This window comes from Pipra filicauda, unplaced genomic scaffold, assembly GCF_003945595.2.
Source record: "Pipra filicauda isolate LSUMZ 115617 unplaced genomic scaffold, ASM394559v2 scaffold443_size986076_pilon, whole genome shotgun sequence".
Lineage (NCBI taxonomy): Eukaryota > Metazoa > Chordata > Aves > Passeriformes > Pipridae > Pipra > Pipra filicauda.
The window spans coordinates 666808-684513 of NW_024104580.1; the positions used below are offsets into that span (position 1 = coordinate 666808).

The 17706-nt window shown below is 35.4% G+C and overlaps 1 protein-coding gene across 6 annotated transcripts in view; it reads right to left on the bottom strand.

The window, feature by feature from the left end:
• Positions 1-17706, bottom strand: part of NBEA (neurobeachin) — a 389390-nt gene that overhangs the window by 85695 nt on the left and 285989 nt on the right. For all 6 annotated transcript variants that reach the window (XM_039385864.1, XM_039385860.1, XM_039385863.1 and 3 more), the window contains 3 exons: positions 17039-17141; positions 11515-11630; positions 2766-2878 (listed from right to left, as the gene is read on the bottom strand). In XM_039385864.1, the coding sequence (XP_039241798.1) occupies positions 2766-2878; positions 11515-11630; positions 17039-17141 (332 nt within the window). The remainder of the gene's footprint in view (positions 1-2765; positions 2879-11514; positions 11631-17038; positions 17142-17706) is intronic.

Below are 17706 nucleotides of genomic sequence, written 5' to 3' on the forward strand. Positions count from 1 at the left end.
TAATTTCAGAAGACGGTTTGAGGAGAATTAATTACTAAAAATCAACAACCGAGGCTTTGTGAAACAAAGAAGGGCAAATTTGCAGGGAGACAGGAGGTCAGGAACTGACAAAGGAGATTTTATCCATCAACAATTTAGCTGGAGGTTTGGATTTGCCATCAAACCTGCAGAAACATTTCTCTATTGCAGGGTAAAATCCGACAGAAGGAAGTGGCTCCTCATGGAAAGGATACCGTGTGTGCCTCCCCCCAAGGTCTGGCTGAGACTTGATAGCACACCCTGGTTCAATAATGTGAACAATAAATCACTAACTCTTGCATTTAAGCACCAGGCTACTCAGGATTCACCTCCCTAACAAGGAAAGAAAGGGCTCACTTACAGTTACAGGACAATATTGAAAATTAAAACAGAATTGCCAGGGAAATACTTCAGATAATGTTCTGATTTTGAATATTTTTACTGATAATGCAAAAATTGAAACAGGACGCAAGTAATGCATAACAGCCCAAGTGGACAAAGTAAGGTATTTCATACTAATTGGTCACTGCATTTTAAAATAAATCATTGATCTATTTTTCCTTTTAAAACTATGGTGAAATGAAAACTATCAGGTGTTACTATAATGAATACTGGAAAAAATAGACAATTACAACCCTTTTATCCTGAGAGATTCCACAACACTTCAGAGATTTCACATGGGTTTTCTCACACATCCAGGGGATAAATGCAGCACAAATATTCCCAGAAATGAAAGAATATTTTCCTATACTAGTTCTGTGCAGGATTGTTTCCAGTGGTCAAAAACCTATCTTTTCCAGAGGAAACCACTGATAACTTTTGGTAAGAGAATGCAGTTATCAAATTGGGCAAGGAAAGCAGCACATTGCATGGATTCTTGATGAAAAGTAAATAGCCATGGATTCGATTTTACATTTCCTTTCAAGGACAGCACTAACGAAAGTGCAGTGATACTTAATAAGCTATACAAGCACTAATTCCATAATGAGTCTTTACTAACTCATGAGGAAAATCTATTTATTCAGCTATCACACTTCCTGTAGCAATTATATATTATAGTAGACTGCCATAAAAATTTGGATTCGACCAAAACTAAGCACCTAGTGAAGCACTTATGAAACACTGTCTAATCTTGTTGCACTTCACCACACACAGTGCTATTAATACTTGCAAGTGAGTTTGAGAGATTTTGAAAAGTGCAAGGTTTATCACTCTGAACAACTCTGAACCAGCAATACTTTTATACGTGCTAGGGAACAAGCCAGTGTAAAATAATCACAGGTGTTTATTTAAGTCATGTCTCTGTGGATCTTTTACTGTTCTTGGCACAGATTACAATAGTGTTACAGAATTGAAACACACATTTTTGAAACATACCTAATATAGTGAAAGGTCAGAACTTTTACAAAACCTAAGGAAATTATCAGCCTATTTGTTTCTATCTGAGGCATACTGTGCATGTAGTGTAAATTCTGGGTTTATTTACTTATTTATTTATTTGTCTAAGAAAAAAGGGAGAAAAAACTTAGGTATCTTTATCTGCTATTATTCATTCAAGTCCTACTCAAATTATTTCGGATGTCTCACAAAGCAGGCTTCTGCGAATAGTTACAATACATGTGGAGGTACTGCAAGCATACTCTTTCTGACAGGGATGAGACTGTGACATCCAGGACAGGATGTCTTCATTGTTCCCCAGGATGTGTGCTTTAAGGGAGAGGTGGAAAGAAATGCAGACTTAAAGCAGAAGCCCCAGAAACATTAATGACTGACCAGTAGCAGAAGGGAAAGCATGGGCTGCAGCACAGGACTGCGGAACAGGCCTTGGGGGTCAGTTTCTTGTCTCCAGTCTCACTCCTTAAGTCAGTGAGTCACAGCTTCCTGTGGTTTTGAGCCTCACTCAACTTGTACAAGGAACTTCTCCCTCCTGGCTGAGGAGCTGTGGCAAGAATGTAAAAAACCTGTCGCACTCAAAAAACAGAAACCTCACACTGGGGATTTTGAAGGACTACCCACCTTCACTGGTAAGATAGTGCATACACTTAGTTGATAGGAACCAGGAATGATACTTCTCACAACTTAGTTTTAAGCCCCGTTTTTTGTCTTTATTTTAGCTGGCCAAAAGTAGAGCCCCTCTATAGGTTTCTGCTACACTTGGCCAGGACAGACCTTCTCTCCAGTCTGTTGACACAACTAGAGTACCGAAGTCAGGTATAGACAACAATGTGATCCTATTAGAGAAACAAATACTAGGGACTTTATCATTATAAAACACTAAAACCTGGTTGGAGGAAAAAAGCCCAACAAATAAAAATAGGGACCAGATACTCCAGGATCTAAAATACAAAATACTTTTTTACTAGATAATTATTAAACCAAAAGGAAGTGCTGCTGTTATATTAGTATTCTAGTCACTGCAAAATAAAGTGAAATATTAGTTTAAGCTTTTTATTTCCAAAGGATTAGCTTTTATAAACTAGGGGAGATAATTAGTGAGATTGAGTGGTCTGATGCAATCATGTTCCATAAATCAGAAGGTACGGAGGAGTACCTGGATTTGGAACCAGTAAAGTCAGGGACATGGAAGTACCATAATGCAGAGATTCACTACAAAATCATTCTAAAATGGAAAGGTCCATTTCAGACTTTTATGAGTTTAAGACCTTACGCAACCAGACTATAAACATAAAACAAAATCTCTTCCTAAAAGGACTGGCTGACTGTTCTTTGACAAAATTGAAGCATACCTTTGAAAGATCTCTGAAGTTGCCTGGAAGGGTCAGGTCTAACTCTTCTGATTCATAGTTTGTTAAAACCCAAGGAAATACAGGGTATTGGTTCAGATCATTGTATGTTCGTCCTATTAAAAAGAAAGTTTTAAGAATTAGGAAACAGCGTCCACTTCTCCAGCTGGAAAACAATCTAGCGGTTACATTTGTTGCATCACATGTTCCCAGTTCCCACCACTTGACAGAATCAGGTATAAATCTTCCAGACAAAAGCAGCCATTTAGATGTACTTATGCTGAATCAGAAGTCAACACAGAAATCAACATAATATAAAGAGCACAGTGTCTTTCAAGATCAGCTAAAACACACCATATGCCAATAAACATTTTCTTTTTGTATTTCCATTAAGATATTTTTATAGCATGGCTGTAGAAATTTAAAAGAACTAGACTATTATTTTCCTAGCAACTTAATGCAGTATCAGAGCTGGCAAAGATTAAATGAGACTCCAAACAGCAAGGGACTAAATTTGAGGTTTGCAAATCGAGGTCTATCCCAGGTAGTCCATATTAACCCATTATTCCCTGTGGCTCTTCTTCACTGAAGAAGTGGTGAGATTCCACTGCAACTGTGGAATCAAAGTGGTGAAAGCCATGTTTGCTTTAACACTATTTTGTAATCACTTTGAAAATAAAAAACATTTCTCCTCCCTAAAAGACAGAGCTGACTGTCCCAGGCCACTCTTTTCAATCATGAAAGAAGCCTTGCTATCATCCCAGCAGCTCAAATGTGCAAAAACCACCTTTAGATACCATTTCAAAGAACAACCTGCAACTGCAATAAACTGAAAAATATGAATTTGTCACTAAGAAAAATGTGTTGGGAAAGGCAACTATTTCTGTGCTCTCTGGTATTTAGTAGACTCTAACATTTTACTGATAAGACAAATGAAATTTCTTAGTACAGAACCATCCACCCTATGAAAATGGTGAGAACCACACAATATGCAACATGAGTCTTTAGAAGCAAAATCCGGTCATAAATATATATATATGCATGTGTGTGTGTGTGTGTGTGTGTGTGTGTGTGTGTGTGTGTCTGTTTATGTAATATAATTAGCAGACTGAAATAATCCAGGTTAACAATTCCCAGTCCTGCAGCAGATTTACAGCCCTGTTTTACTAACTGCTTCCTTGCAGATTCTGGACAGATTCCTGGGGTACAAAACCCAGCACAGGAAAACACAGGCTTCCTTGTTCTGAGCTGCAGTTGCAATTCTCCACAAAAATCATTTCTGCTTTAATGAAAGGTGAAACTTTCACTGCTCTACAAACCCCTTATTTTTTCAATAAAGTTGTTGAACAAAAAGCATGTTTCTATTTTGTATATAGTTTCACTGAATACAGGAAAAGTGCATATTGTTAATAACTGTGTGTCCTCATTTTTACACTTTGAACACATAGATGTTCACAGAATATAGAAAACAATGAGGTGCAAATACGACTTTGATACAAATGCAGTGCCAGCACTGTGCACTACACACACAAAGATGGATAGAAACAAAACCACTCCTTTAATAACAACAATGAATGAATGAATGAATGCAAGATGACTCTTAGACAGAACAAGAATGTATCAAACAACTAAATCAAGAAATATACCAGATTTTATCCATATAAGGGTGGAAAAGGAAAGGTATTCTCTGGTAGAATATTAATTCTTTCAGATTTTAGGGAGAACGCTCTATATGTCTTGAAGAAAGACAACTCTGCCTCATTTTCCACATACATCAAGTCGGAATATTATTTTCCTCTTTGGCAAGGGCTTAATTACAAATGTCTTGTAAAGTTTCTTGAGATTATCAGAGTTCTATAAAATATGGCCTCTATAAAACTATAGCTTCATACAATAAGAGTTTTTCTCACCGTCAGAATCCTTAATTAACAGAGGAGTGTGCAAAAGCTTCCACAATAGAAAGACATTTGTGTTTATGTAGACAGCAGACTAAAAGAAATTCGAGATCTAGGAAGAAAATGACTGAGATGACCGTAGTCTATTACAAAGCATAAGCAAAAATAAAGATTCTTCAGAATCAAAACTTCAATGGAAAAGAGTTCAGAGTAGCAAAGATCTTCAACTGTAACCACTTTATAGAAACATTTGTAAACGTGAGAACATCCTTTTGCAAAATTTTGAAAGGAAATGTAGGGTTATCCAAAATTAATTTTAATTTCAAAACCGAGATTTTTTCATATTGTGATTTCATTTAGTTTTGATACTTATTTCATTTACTTCATATCAATTTAATTTCAATATTCAACCAAAAGATTTTGACTTTTTGTTCCCATTCCATATGGGAAAATCATAAATCTGTGAATAAGTCAAGAAATAAAGCAATCCTGAGCCTAGCTGCTGTGAGCTCTTCTTTGCTGAGTGATTACTTATAGTATAGACACATGAAGAAAGTATCATGTGACATTAGCTCCATGTCAGAACACTGCAGTAACTCCTGTGTGCATTTTTTTACCCCACAATGAGAAATAATTTGAAGCGGCTTATCTCTCAGCTTAGGTAGGATAAGTGGCAAACAACAGAGCCTTTGTGATTATGTATTTGATAAATATAAGCATAGTCTTGTGAAAAAATAAACAAAATATTTTCTTCTCTCCTACTTCAATATTTATAAAACATGTTTTATTTATGAAGAGATTAACTACTAAGAATAGCTATTAATTTGTTTAATAAAAAAGTTAGTGATTTATTTTTATTAATACAACAATTTTTTTCTTAATATCAACAAATAAAATGGACTCAAGAACATGAACTATAAATTAAATTGTGAGAGGACACCAAACCTACATGGTAAGTTAAGACCATACATCTATACTTATCTGAGTGGAGGACAGTGATCTAGGCCTATAATGGGATTACAAGTCCATAGTTCTAAACATGCATAAATATCAGTGGTTTCACTTTATTAGGAATGCTGTCTTGATCAATTCTGGCTTCACAACTAATGATAAAGTCAGCAGATGAATATACTTAGCCATCTCATCAATTGTCTGGTTCTTCCAGCAAGAATTATTTGGTTCTTTCTTTAGCTAAATAAATATAAAACATAAAACCTGTACCACTATCAGTAGGCTCTATACCTTTTCAGAAGCTTCAGATTTCTCTCAAGTAGGTTTACAGAGATTAATATTAAAGGCTGAATATTAAATATCACAAGCCTGTGACACTAATCTATTTGAACAATAAAAATGAGGCATAGTAAATGAGCTTTTATGTTTCTTCATAAAAAAAAACCCACAAAAGTTTTTAATTAAACCATCCAATTTAATGTTTTTATATGGCACTTCAGTTTTGAAGGTAAAGCGAGCTAGAGACAGCTGACAAAGAAATTATAACTGCAATTCCTTGGTGAAAATGTTAATGACAGCAAAATATTGTTTAATTAGATGATTGCAGCATCTGGATTAACACTCTTTAAGAGCGATGTTCCTGTGCTTGTCTGCTTCTTCACACTTTACAGACATTTTGTCATCTCTAGGTCATTAGGAAAGAATTTTTAATGATTTTTCTAGAAGCAAGTAGTTCAAGTTACATCTAATTAGATGACAATAATAAGCCCAACACATGCAGTAGCTAAATATATACATAATTAACCAGTGAGGGCTTGTACATCACAGAGTAAAAAAGTGGAAAAAGCTAAACAGGCGAAAAAAAAGGGGGGACGAGGAAGAAATTTATTACCTAACTGAAGATGTCATTTTTTTCCACAAACCTTTAAAAATAATACTCTTCCCACTACAAGAAATTGCTCACAAGAATTAAGGATGTAATTATTCTCCATTTCTTTTAAAAGCTGTGGCATGTAGGATTTAAAAGACTTAAAATTCAAATAAATACAAATGCAATCACATATTTAATATACTACAATTTAAAAAGAAAAACTCAGCAGGAATCAGTTAAATACTGAGAAATAGACTTGAAAACTAGACTTCTAACTAAAAGAGTGAGCACTGCAACCATATTACAAAACGACTTCTTGTTCCCACTATTCTTGATCCCTTTTGCCGTGGTGGGATTACTTCTAAGTGCTCTTTTCAATAAATAATCTTTTCAATAACCTTGTAACTGAGAATAGTAACAATTACTTGTTTCCTATATCACCCAGAGGGTTCAGTTGACACATATGCTGGTCCCATGAAGAAAGGACAATTAGCATAATCATAGCTGCTTCCAAGTCTTCAAAGCAAAAGGATCCCTGAGAAAGAAATACATAGGAGGAGGGGGAAGGTGCCAGGAAGGCTTGTCTACACAACCAGGACAAAAACCAGGGGTAACACTGAGGCTGATTGATAAGCAGCAGAGTGCAGTGTTTACCCCTGGGATGAAAACCCTGAGCTGGAAACATGATGAAATATGCTTGAGCCAGAAAAGAGGGCAAGAAAGAGGTGAAGAGCCTGGAAACAGAATAGGGAGGTGAGAAGATTGAAACTAGAGGGCCAGAGAAACAGGTTGAAAGAAGACTTTATAGAGTTTTGAAGATGGAGAGTGATTTTGAACTGAAATTGCAATGAGACATCAGGCCAACCAACACAAGTGAAAACAATCATATATACTTGGATAGGAAATAAACTAGAAAGAGAGATCTTTGAGAGCTGAAGTAGACAGTTATTAAGTCGTGAGTACAGATCACAGCAGAAACAGTTAAACTAAAAATGAAGTGTGGAAACATTTCAGATGCTGATGTAAAGATTAAAACAAAAGTCATAGAAAGATGGATTTTTTCCAAAGGGACACTTTGGTATTTGAAACATGAAGAACATATAGGATAGGCAGTAGCCATTCTTGTCAGGATAAAAATACCAGCAAAACAGGCAGAGATTTAAGAAGAGATTCATATATTTATTTCAGTGGTTCTGTTGTTCAGAGTCCAACCAGTCTATGTAATTAACAGTATTAACAAGCAGGCAAAAGACTTCTTGTGGGAAAGGACCCATCAGCATGATGCCACAAACAAAAGAAATGAGCTGTTGTCAGAATCCTTAGTTCTGAATGTCTCTCTTCCAAGGCTACTGCTTCTTGAGTAATTTCAGAAAAGGATCACAAGAAAATGGGAGTGTTTTCATACTGTTTTGTAAGAACTAAATATTAAATAAACACCATTGTAAAAAAAAAAAAAAGGGAAACTACAAAGAATTAGCAAAAGATGCACTAAACCATGTTGTTAATGGACATCTACTAAGATGAGAAGGAAAAACAGTGAAGTGACCTTACTTATCATCTACTTACCAGCAGACAATCCACATTTTTTTGAAGTGTCAAACCTCCATATTTCTGACTAAGTTACAGCTCAGATATGCTGAATAAGTCAGTAGGAGTTAAATGGCGACATGAATAAAAAAAATTTGATGCATATATTTCTCAATAGCTAAGAACAATAATATTGTTAGAGAATAAGATACGGCTTAAATAAACAGTTATATTCCGAAACTAGGTCATCGCTGCCTACATGAACAATTACTGGCAAAGAAGTTGCAATTTTTAAGAAAATATTTCTTATGGAATCTCATTACAAAAGAGTATAATTAAAAATGTATTTGGAAATTGGATTTCCAAGAAGAAAAAAAAAGAAAATACACGTCTTCACTTAGGAAAGGAGGTCACAAGCATACTCTGTATTCTATCTTTGCATACAAAATAGAAATTTCTGTATTTTCTTCTGACTGCCGAGGGTCCTGTGTACAGTGCATATAAGAATTTGTGCCTGTTTAATATAGATGTACATGGATAGTTATCAAAACAGTGTATATAACTCTTATCAAAACTAGGGCAACAAGTACTAGAGGTACTTTGCTTCCAGTACTGTATTTATGATAGAGTTATTAGTTTTTCTAGTGCTTCATCAGAAAACATCTATTTCTTGTAAAGGGAATATTTTTGAGGAATGCTTTTCAACAGAAGACTTACAGAAAATACAGGCACAGCTGTAAAAGCAGCAGTGTCATTCAGGCTGCCTGCAGTTTCCCAGATCTCAGGCTGTGGCAGTACCATGTCATGCAATAGTGGAGCAATCAGCTTGGGGATGTGAGAACTTTTAGGTTGTCTAACACATATTTAGGTTTTGAAGCTTTCTTCCCTATGATTGGACTTGGAGCTCTGGTGCACTCCATTGTGGGTGGGTTTCTGCTTTGCCAGGAGCTTTATGATGAGATTCTTTGCAATGCCCCCAAGTTCTTAATGAGTTTTTGGAAGTCAGCTACCTAGATGAAGTACAGACTTCATTAGAATAGATAACTAAATTGATCTTCCAAAAAATAACTTGAGGGGATTTTTGCTTCTGTCAAAAAGTTAGACAACTTTGGGGTTTGTTCCAAACTGCAATAAAAAGTTTGTTGTCATGTCTAGAATTACCTGTTGAGTTTCAGTCAGTTTGGTGTGTGTCATTGGCAGGGAGTTCAGCTATCGAGGATAAATTTGATTATAATTTAAAAAAAAAAAATCACTTACTGCTGAAAGATTTTATAAGATGGTAGGTAATGCTGTGAAATGAGCAATAGAGCATATACAGTTAACTATGAGATTATATGAATCTATGAGATTTACCAGTATAAGACTAATACACATAAATTTGCTAGAAATTAAATGCTTTGAGTCAGAGAGAGACACTCCAAAGGTAGTGACCAATCTACTTTTCCAAATACAACGCAAACTCATGAATATACACCAAAAATAACAAATAGTCAGTAATCCTTCAAACCGGTCATAGCAGGTGGTACCTAGAATGGCAATGTCAAGTCATCCTGTTGTAAGGCAGATGAATGCTACCAGATGACTTAAGAGAAACTTGTCTTGTACAACCACCCAAAGTGTTTGGCTATAAAACATGCCCAGCAGTATTAGTATTAAACAAAAGGTCAAAAAACATTTCTTTTGAGACCTCTGAGATACTCTGAAGGAATCTCTCCAGGCTGAACTTTGTTTACCGATGAATACTTTAGTGTGTCACTGCAATTCCTAATTGACTTCAGACATAATGGTGTCTTCTAGGTTTGGATGTTTTGGGGATGTACCTAAAAGTAAATGACCTTGAAATTTTAAACTGATTAAAAATGAAAAATAATTTATAAAAAAATTGGCTCAGCTCTTGTGTACTCTCATTTAAAGAGTTTAGTCTCACTGCTTACAGAAGAAATGAATACATAAAAAGGAAATTACAAGCAAAGGACTTTTCTGTCGTTATTGTATTGGACAAGGACTGAGAGCACCTAGGCTACCTTCCTAGCTCTCCAGAAAAATCCTCCAAGTCTGGGTGAGGCAGTCAGAGAGCTTGCAAGGCTCTGCCTGTACTTCCTCATCACCAGAAGGGCAGCTGATGTTAAAGAGCCATGAAGCAGCTGGAGACAGGCCAGTGTCCAGAATCAGGATAGCAGCATTCTCATGGCACTTTGCCAGAGGCAATAAACGCTCAGCAAGGCTCCTTCCTCCAGCAGAGAACTGCGGAACTGTAGCTATAATCCTTGGGAACCAAGCTGGTGAGCCTTCACTGGACTTCACCATATGGACTTTCCAACCCAGATGTCCAGTGGTTTCAGGGACTCCGCTTTTTGCTTCACTGCATAAGGTAAACATGTCCTCAGATTTCCAACTGTTCAGTAGTAGCACTTCTGTACCACATCGGGATAATTTGATGACACATTTATTAATGTCTATAAGACTGGATATATGGAAGATGACTACCATGCACAGCAGCAAAAGCCTAAAGGTTCAAAGCAAGCGAATTTGACAGCTCCTGAATTCTGCCACTGCCCTACTGGGCAGAATGCAGTGACTGTCCTCAGACTAGTCAGTGTAATGAGTGCTACTTTTAGGTTTCACACTGACATGTATCTTATATCTGGCCTGAGGATAACCTTGAGCATAAAAGTCAGGACCAAGTAAAGATGAGAGTTGTAACACTGGAGTACAAAGTGATGCCTGGTGGAATTTAATTTGGGTTTCAAATTAAAGCTCACTGAAGTGAAATGTCTGAGGAAGGCTCTCCACGGGCAGGTTTATAAGCAGCATGTGTGCTACAGGCAGGAATCATAATAGTAGACAACCTCCCGGAAATTTTTGTATATGGTCTAAAAAACATTTTTACATTTAAAATTACCATAGGAGAGAATACATAGAAAAGGGAAAGGTGAAAGGAATAATATCATTGTGAATGTTTAATTAATGACAATTGCCAGAAAAGCTCTTCTTTTGCCAATAACAAATGGATGTCTACGGCAGTTATTTCTCATTTTAAATACCTAATCTGATATTATACTTCAGCTCAAAGAACTAAATGAGAAAAGATGCTGTAATCTAATCATACCACAATCCAGGTGACATCTGTACTAGGCAGAATACTGTTGTTATTCTGCTGTCTAGTTGCTGTTGCAGAGAATGATGAAGTAGTGAAATTACATTTTCCCATTATTATTTCCAGACACTCTCTGGCAATGGTTTGTTGACTCTAATAAAGCTTCAGACAAAACTGTCAGCAGAGGAAATGGCAGAAGGGGAGCAAGGAACAGCCTCCACAGCAACACATGAATCTAAAGTCTCAGTGATAGGTTGTGCATTTTCTGATAAAATTTAATGTGTGTGTTTCCGAATCTATCACAAAGCTGCAGCTGAATTCTAGAGGGATAAATGTATTCTATCAAGTCACGGTGCTTAAGACCTTGACAAACAAACGCATTATGAAGGATTAAATCGTCAGAAGCCTTACCTGCTATAGTATTGAGGAACATCAAGTATTCAAAGTTAGATATCTCCCGTCTCTGCCAGCGCTGAGTCATGTTGGAGGATTTATAAAGCTGTCGGGGTGTGGCCAGAGAGATTCTCCTAGGAAATACATTTAAAGAATTATTTTTTTAAGAGTCATCTTAAATGTTACGATGTAGGGCAACATAATTAGTGTGATTAATTTCAGATTCTCTCAGAGGCTTTTTTATGTCAAGAAGATACCATTACATTATTTGAGAAATGGATAAAATTAAGAACTATATTTTATTTTACCACTACTACAACATTGTAATAAATCAGAATAATATGTTGTGTTTTATTTTATTCTGAATCTGGTTAAAAGACCGGGAGTAAAAGAACTGCAGACCTCCTGGTGCCTGGCTTGTCTAGCAGGAAGAAAAGAGGAATACCAATTTCCTGTTTCAAAGGTATATATTGAGATAAGTTCATTAAGGTGAGTGAGTGATAGATTAAAGTGCCATATATTTCCATCACATGGGTTGAAGATATTTATTACACAATTTGTGCACCTCTTCTCTGGTCAGCTACCCATGATCCTTTCCTATATCCCAGTAAGCTTCAAGACTTCTATTTATAGCCTGGTTTCTGAAAGAAACAGGGTTTACTCAGTTATCTGCTCACCTGTTCATCTATCTCTCCATAATGACTTCTGAATTGTATTTAATTCAAATTAGAAAGAGGAGCAGAAGCTTTTAAGATAATTTCCACACATTTTCTAAAACTTTCATGACTTGATAAGGGAGAGAGAATCAAACTACATGCCAAGGAAAAGAAAAGTAGAAAACTTAAGCTCTTCTGCATTCAATTTGTCAACATCACAATAACCAAATACCATACACCAAGCTCTAAATTACCCATTGTATATACTGTCCCTGGTTGGTAAAATATAGGGGACTAGAGTCAGTCTAGACTAATGTATTAAAGAAAACAATCTGCAAAAAGTAGAAACAGGCTCATTGCTCTCAACTCATTTCTAGAGAGAACAGTTCTTGCCTGAAAAAAAAGACAAGGAAAATCTTTGGAAGGAGAAAATATCCCCAGATACATTTTTTTTAACAGAAATTTAGCTCTTATAAGTGTATCAAAATAAGGAAAATGTTTATACCTCTTAAAAATAACAACAACAAAGAGGGTTTCCAATGTGTAGTCTGAATTTGTTGAATTTAAAGAATATATCTAGTAGTACTTCTATAGCTTGTCAAGAGTAAATAGGGACACAATGCTTCAGCTTTTAGTTGCACACTAAGCACACTAATTGTACTTTTTCTAGACTCTGAATGCTGAGTATTTTCTTAAAGTTATATGCAAATTGTCAAATTGGGCAGTGTTTACAGAAATGTGAACCATCTACTTCTAAAGTTACATGTACATACTTCTATATGTGCACTAAACTCTACTTCCAGAGAAATTATGAGTATTGGTATGCGATTGGCCTGCACAGGCACAATTTTGTGTCTAAATTGCAAGTGGGCAGGTTGTCAATGTCTGCCATACTTCAGGTTACAAATAGGGCATACAGAAATGACCATGCAAGTGTATTTACCCAAATAGCAGGACATAGGGTCTTGCCACATTGACTAGCCTTATTTTACAGTACACTCTAGGATGCCAAAGGTAAATACACTTTACTAGTACACAGGAGGCAATACAAAATGTTTTAAAGTTATTTCTATTACACTTCTTATGAAACAAGTATCTAAAGAATATTGGAATGTAATCATATTTTATATTGCATTTTATAGATTAACAATTAGTTTTACAGTGGAACTCTCAAAGACATATTGTTCCCAGAAAATTTTGGCTAACACTACACACAAATTAGTCAACACAGAAAATAAAAATACTAAGGAGATCATTAAATTTACAAAGCATTTCTGTCACCAACTTTGCGTTCCATCCATGACAAAATATTTATGCAACAATACAGTTTAGTAGCTGCTTTTAGACTTTATTCACAGTCTTCTAGGGAGTCTCAAAAATCTATAAACTGTCAAGTGCTGGACTTCACATTTGAATACCTGATTTGAGCACACTCTACAGAAAATCAAAATATACTAAAAAACATCCTTATTTACTCCATATCTAAGGTGTTTGAAAGATTCACAGTTATTTCAGCAAAGACTGGAAAAAATTATGCACAATAAATTGGTTCCACGCCTGCTTGTTTCAGCTAACACAGGAAGACCCACTGTTTTCTGTTTTGCTAAATCCACCCAACTTTGATCAAACTATTTCTCAGAAATGAATGTGCTTCCTTTGCTTCTAGAGAACCATGAAACATCTACTCAAAATGGAAACTGCAGAAGACTCCGAAGTACAACGGAATGATTCAATTTTTCAAGTTTTATATGTTTAAATGTGTTTAGAAAACATTTCATGCCATTTTGTTGAGGGAAGGGATGTTATATATTCCATATGTGGAGTATGACACAACTCTTTTCACAGTCACTTTTAATTTAGTAAGCTGATATTGAATATAGTTATGGTAACTCTCAAAATACAGTTTTTGCAGCAAAAAGTTCATAATTTGAATTTCTTAGCTTTAATAACTGGAGCTATGGTTTTCTCTAATGCATTAACAGCTCCCAGAATTTCAATGAAGGTGCCAGCATATGTTTAGTGGTGAAGGACGATACTGTATCTTTTACAAATTCTTTGATCTCTGTACACTTACAAAACCATCAGGCAGCTCACAGTTGGTTTCTAAACTTAGTGTTATCCTTAAAAAAAAAGGCATCAGTAAATTACACCTGAGGTGTTAAAACCCTCAAAAGTAGTCTGATAACAGCATGGTAAAAATGTGGATACTACCCTACCTATGTAGAATCACATGGACCTGCAGAAGTAAGTTAAAAGGCACAGCACTGTCTGCCCAGTTGTATCATTTGTCAAAGTCATAAGGAAACTACAATCAGTGCAATGTGTTTCAGGAACAGTTAAAATGCATTTATCAAAGACAGACTAATTTGATTACCAAATCAGACTGAATCCTTCAACATGTGACTGATTTTAAGGATGTAATTACTTCTTTGTAACATTAGGCACAGGCTTGAACACTTTGTTGAATCAAAGCATTAGACAGGCTGCTGGAAAAGGTAGAAAAGTGGCAAAGTGGAGACTTGCTCAGAACAGCAGGTCTGTAAGGTTTCAGGAAGACATACTGGTTCACCTGCTTCCAATACTTTGTGCCATTAGTGCATAAACATTGCTATTTCCTTCTACTTCATCTACTGCATCTTTGTTAATTGCAGGATTTCACAAGGAAAACTGAACTGCACTTGAAGTCAATTGTACTACATTAAAAGTAATTTACTTCTTCAGAATCTTTTCATCACTAATACAAGTCTTTATGGTACTGTATTTAACTTTAAATGACATGTTTATCAGAGTAATATCAGAGAGGAAATATTACTTACATAAATAAAACTAAAGAAATTAAGCAAAACAACCAGAAAGATCTGCTTTTGTTGAAATAAAGTACAGCCTAAGCTGGAAAATTGGTGATAAAAAAGGCATTTTAGCATAGTAGCTCCTTTTGATTACTCAGCAAAATTTCTCCCTCTCTTAGTTATACAAACAAGCATAATTTTAAAAATTAGCATGCCAGAGCCAACATATTCATAGGAAGGGAAACTATATTCTAACATCAACAGAAGATTAGATTAACTACAGAGCAGTTATAGAGCCAGATTTCCTCTCAATTATTCCACTGCAATCCTAGTGAAGATAATAATGGTATGTAGACAGGGAAAAAAAAAAAAAGAAAAAAAACATGATTACAGGGTCTTTATTGTGCATAAATCATACCATGATTACACAAAAAAAAAAAAAAGAAAGAAAAACAACTTCACTGCCATATGCCAGATCTATTCTGAAGGCTAGCAAGCCCATTTTCGATTCAAATTGAACTTTAATCAAAAAGGTATGGAAATAACTGCATATTATATTGAAGCTGAAACTTTTCTAAATAATTATATATCAACAAACTTTTTCAGACAATTATTCATTGAATAATGCACAAAGGATATGAATTTCAAAAGCAAAAAAATGTCACTGTAGATAAGAAATTCTGATTGAGAAATTTGCATTTTGTTTGTGCTAGAACATGTGGCCATTTCTGTTTCAGAAAAAAACACTATTACTTTCCACATAGAGACAGCAATTCCTTTAGCTTGAGTATATGGAAGAGCAATGCAAATATTAACAAGATGCGCTTTCCAAATAAATGCCCCAAATTCTCCTTGATCTCAATGAAAACTTGAGAAATCTGGCAGTTTGCCTAAAAGCTTCAGCACATTCAGGAGATCAAGCCTTAGGTATCATGAGACTCTCCAGCTCATGACAGGGAATGATGTTCAGCTGGGAATGAAATAGTTCTCCAGTTCTAAAAATGCTTTGACACTTCAAAGTATTTCCACATTTTGCAGTGGGATAAAACAAGGACAATGTGAAGTCTTAGTTTGTAGGAAATGACTTCAAGAAAGAGAAAGATACACCTCAGACATTACACTGATGAGTAAGTCACTGGCTTTTGACCAAATCAAGCCAAATGGATGTCTGAACCCAAAGCACCATATTTTGTGAATTTCCTGCTGCTTCCTCTCTCCCTTATATTTATTTATTCTTGTTTCACTTTGACCAGAAGTTAATCCTGAACCTAAAAATTTTTTCACCACATTTCTGCTGATACACCCTCAAAAACAATTTTGGGTCTGAACAGGTATTTCTAAACAAAAACCCCCTAAACAACAAAAAAAGCAAATAAAAAAAAAAAGTCAGGTGGGAAATTTTCCCCCTCCGACTAAGTGAAGTACACATGAAGATCATCTTACATATCACTCAAATAGAAATACATTTATAATATAGGATTTCAAAATTTCCAGCCTTATTTCTGGTCATAGGCTGATTTGATATTGATGTTGAAAGTCTCTAAGACTGAACCTTAGTTGGTCTTTCTAAAATATCTCTCCTTCTTAATTTTGGAAACAGAAGAAGAATAATGCATTAATAATGTATAGAAGCAATTTGGAAGTTGCAAAATAGCCACTATGCTGATAAGCAGTTAAGTAAAATACACACACAGTCATACAGAAAAAATTAATTTACATTCAGCAAACACAAAACCTAGTCAAGTTTAGTTCCATATCCTGCATAACAATCAAAGTAAGGATGAACATTTACCTATAAATTTATAAAATCTGACTGGAAACCAGACTTTGAAGAGATAAGGTGTATGTTTTTTTCACTGGAAGGTACTTATTTCCTGTAATTGGAAAAAAAAATAATCTAATAATCTAATTTAAAATAATTTTACTTCTATCCCATACTAATAGGCCATATAGCAAGTAAAGTTTATCAAAGTAACCTTAAGAAGGAGAAAATCTAGAGTTTCATGGCAGGAATAATGTTCTAGGATTGACATTCAAAAAACATCAACTTTATAAAATAATAAACACAAAATATACTAATTATTTTAATTAAATTACCTGGCTTGTGGCAAACCATAGCTGGTTCCTACTCCAACACGTGGTAAGCTGTACACAACTTTTTTCACTGTTGCTTGGTCAGGAAAATTAAACATAACAGAAGCTAAATGAAGAAAAGAAAATATGGTATAGTAAAACATTTGCAGAATGTCTGTTTCTCCATCTGCATATATTTTTCAAATGCTCTGATTTCTGTTTGGGGAGAGAAGTCAGTTCCACTTTTATCCTCCTGGGGATCCAAGGTACAACAGAAATTCCTGCTGTACTTCATAACTGTGTATAGTTAGCTGGTTAACGTTTTGGCATTAACTCTCCCATTTTGCAGAAGATCTGAGTGTCGTTTATTTCAGAGGAACCACAGCTTACTATTAACCCATATAGCCTCTTATCAGGCTGAGAAGTTGTCCAGTAGTTGGCACAGCATTTGGTCTTCTAACTGGTGCATTAAAACACATGGGGCCAAGGAATTGTTTAATTCCCTCCCCGGTTGAAATCAAAACTTACATCAAAGCTCCTCAGGGCAAAAGACCACTGACACACCTCACCAGCCACTCACCACCCACCAACCATTCATAGTAGCACATACAGAAAACTGAGTGGATCTATTTATTTATTATTTGGTACTTTTTTACTTTAACTCAGTTTATAATTAGAAAAGGAATGATCCC